At 41.1% G+C, this 3,436-nt stretch overlaps 1 protein-coding gene across 1 annotated transcript in view; it reads right to left on the bottom strand.

Moving 5' to 3' along the window:
* Positions 1-296: 296 nt before the first annotated feature.
* The window catches only part of hhipl1 (HHIP-like 1), a 10,316-nt gene continuing 7,176 nt past the window's right edge, over positions 297-3,436 (bottom strand). Inside the window, exons 7-10 of the mRNA XM_014013702.1 lie at positions 2,632-2,777; positions 2,482-2,563; positions 1,461-1,543; positions 297-1,371 (exon numbers count right to left, since the gene is read on the bottom strand). Coding sequence (XP_013869156.1) covers positions 824-1,371; positions 1,461-1,543; positions 2,482-2,563; positions 2,632-2,777 — 859 coding nt within the window. The 3' untranslated portion in view covers positions 297-823. The remainder of the gene's footprint in view (positions 1,372-1,460; positions 1,544-2,481; positions 2,564-2,631; positions 2,778-3,436) is intronic.

The raw sequence follows: 3,436 nt of genomic DNA, 5'->3' as shown, positions 1-3,436 counted from the left end.
ATATATATATATATAGTTTTGGTGCTTAGATAAACACCTAAATATTTCAGCAAACATTTGTAATAAACACTAAAAGTTATAAACATTGCTTTTGTTATTTTTTTGTTTCATAAATATATCAGTATGTAAATAGGTGAATGAGTGAGAGGCATTAACTCAAAACACGTTACAGAACAAAACTTTTATCAAATTCAGTCCATTTTCATGGACTGGTTTACAGACAGATCCGCCACATCCAATATGGCGGACACATTTTTTTTTATTCTCATCTGGAAATAATAACTGGATGTCAAGAGTTGTTTTTACTCATTTATCAAATTATTAACAGTCATTTACAATATGAGAAAAAACATTTTTTTTAAATCAAGAAGGACTAAAAAACAATAAAATTAAGTTCACATGATAAATCTGTTTTAAACAGTTTGTTTGAAATTAAAAGTGCAATAGAAAGTGCTTTTTATGGCACAACTCAGCGGTTCAAAAACCTTTACTCATTATATAAAAACTTTAAATGTCTCTATTTATATTTAAAAAAGCTTTTTTTCCATTCATGGTGGGTTTTTAAAAGATTGATTACAATCAATCTGAATTATAACTTAATACTGAGCCTTGAGAAAATCTTTCTGCTGTAATTTGAATTAAAAATACTTCGTTGTAGCAGCTTAAAACACAAATACAGCAGTTTTAGTCCATATTTCTGAAGGTAAACGTGGCTTCTTGTTCATTCATAACAATGAGAGATTTATTTTTTCAGAGATGTTGGGTTAATTGTAGAATGATTTGTCAGGAAACATTTGTTCTTAATGATTATCTTTCATTAAGCTTAAACAACAGGGTGCGGGTTCCCACAGATCACCCCGGCGTCTTCGCTGTGGCCACAGTTGTGCTTCCCCACTCCGGCATGCGAGCAGCTCAGAAGGTCGGGCTCCGTCCCTGTGCACTGAACATCGTCCAGGAGAATCGGCAGCCCCTTCCCTTCGCCAAACTCAGAGCTCCGGGCGGCCTTCAGGGCAGAATGGAACCCCAGCTGCCGACAAACCACCCTGGCGTTGTGCGCCGACCACAAGTCGTCACACACGGTGCCCCACTGCCCGTTGACGTAGATCTCCACCCGTCCACGGTCGCTGCGCCCGTGCTCGTCCCCGGCCAGCCTCACCGCTCCGTTCTGCAGCTCGGGCGCCGCGTTCGCTCTGGGATTCGCCCTTTGGCGTTGGCCTTTCCGCCGTGACGATTGGGACGGTTTGGCGGTGGGTCGGATCGGGGCGGTGGTGCTCGGGGACGCCGCCGCTCCGCCGAGGCGATCGAGGACCTCCAGGAGCCAGTCGTAGGTCTTCGTGGGCTCTGGCTCGGGCAGCTCCAGACCAACTGAAGCTAAAGAGGAAAAAATACAGCAACAAAGTAAAAAAATAAAAACACAAAAGAAGTGGCAGATTTAACAAAAAAGTGTTTTTCGGACTCACTTTCTTTGGGAACAAACTTGATGATATTACTTTTGACTCTGACAGGAAGTGGATCGTAGTGGCACCGTCTCGGTGGAGCACGTCTGAAAAAGGAACAGATCATTTAAACGCACTTTTTTGCAAACTATAAAATCAAACCTAAACTTAAACTTAAACCCACAGTAAAGTGTGTTGTCCTTCAGATACAAAACAAAACAAAAAATTGTCACATACCTGGCATATTTTCTTTTGAATTTGGCTCAGCCAAAATGAAACAGGAAGTGACATCAAAGGGGAACTCTCTGACCTTTGTACATTGAAGCGACATTATTTGAATTCTTACTCTTCTTCATCTCTGATAGTGATTTAAAATAATCTGATGAAACATTAGATTATTTTCTACAATCTGTGTTATCGGCTGTTGTAGCAACGCTCTGTTTTAATGCAGACATTCCCCTTTGRCATCACTTCCTGTTACTGTATTTGCAAATACCTCAACAMCTATTCATTTCAGCGGCGTGAAATTTCTTTTGCAATATGTTATCAGTGTTATTCCAAAAAATGCATTCATGTTAATTCATAAATTTTATGTCACAGGCACTTTAAGGCTGGTATAGTCAGTGCAGGTAAATAAAAAACAAACATGGCCGACTCGGACAAACATAAAGTCTGTCAGGAGACATTAAGAGTAGATCTGCTGCTGGTCGGTGTCAGGAGAACGGATCAGCTTTCGCAATCATCTGCAGCTGAACGAAACACAGACCGAGCCCAGAGCTGAAGGCCTGTCGCAGAGCTGCCAACACTTCCTCATTTGTCTTCGATAAAACCTGTCAAGTCTTCAGTTTCTGCTAAAATAAAACGCCGAGTTCCCGCCCGAAACTGACAGGCTTCACAAACGAGCCAAGAAAGATTGCGTTGTTGCACATCCCCTGAGCCCGGAGCGTGTTTCTGATTATAAACAGATGGTGCGTCCCGTGCGATAGATTTTCCAGAAAGTAAAACTGTTCCTGGTACATTCTGTGCTGTTTTAATCTGGGCTCACCTTGACGGATCCACCACTTTATAAACAACTCCCGAAGGAGACGTGGCGCTTGGTATTCCTGTGGACATGAAGTACAGCTCACCTGCAGAAAAAATAAACATTTAATTCCTGTAAACTGTGGAATAGAGCCCTGAGCTGCTGATTTATTACCTGCTTCATCCTCGGCGAAGGAGATGATGTACTGATGGTAGCTGTTGATGAGTCCAGGAAAGGCGCAGGTCCGCCCCATCCCCATGCAGATCTCAGTATACTTCCACCGTCCTGTGGTTTTATCCTCCTTCAGGCTCATCAAACGCCTGGAACAGATCAGCACGGACGACTTTAAAGGGAACCCTGTGACTAGTTCTAACATTAGATATTATTTGATAAACATTTACTTCAACTGTAACACAAAGACTGAAAATMCTGTAGGCATTCAGTTTTTTTATTTATTTAAAAACATAAATTGGCGCCATATTATTTACGTCTCAAAGCATTCCAGGTCAATGATGACATTTACTAGGCCTCCTCGGTGCAATGCTGAGACCGAGCTCTGTGGTCCCTGAAGTTTAATCTTGGGCAAAAGCTATTTAACCATCAGAAAGAAAATGAAAGCAGAGAGCGTTGACAGACAGGAGAATGTAGAAATGACTCAGSCTGAAACTGAAAATGAAGATAGAGGACAACAGAGCTGCTTCCTCTCACCTTTAGCCTTTTAGCTTTCAGAGCTCGAGCTGATATATATGTACTGTTTATAGGATGATATAGCATTAGTGCCAAGTTAATACATATAGTGTTAGCGCCTAAGCTAATAMAAATATACATGGCGACATAGCATTAGCATTCAGGTTAATATATGGTGATGATAGCATCAGTACCCAAGTCAATACTTACATATATGATCATATAGCTTTAGCGCCTGAGCTAATATATGTACATACACATATTAATATTGCATTAACGCCACACTAATATA

This window comes from Austrofundulus limnaeus, unplaced genomic scaffold (assembly GCF_001266775.1).
Source record: "Austrofundulus limnaeus strain Quisiro unplaced genomic scaffold, Austrofundulus_limnaeus-1.0 Scaffold105, whole genome shotgun sequence".
In the NCBI taxonomy this organism is placed as follows: Eukaryota; Metazoa; Chordata; class Actinopteri; order Cyprinodontiformes; family Rivulidae; genus Austrofundulus; species Austrofundulus limnaeus.
Note: the sequence above shows the minus strand (reverse complement) of the source record. Positions and strands in the feature narration are given on the sequence as shown.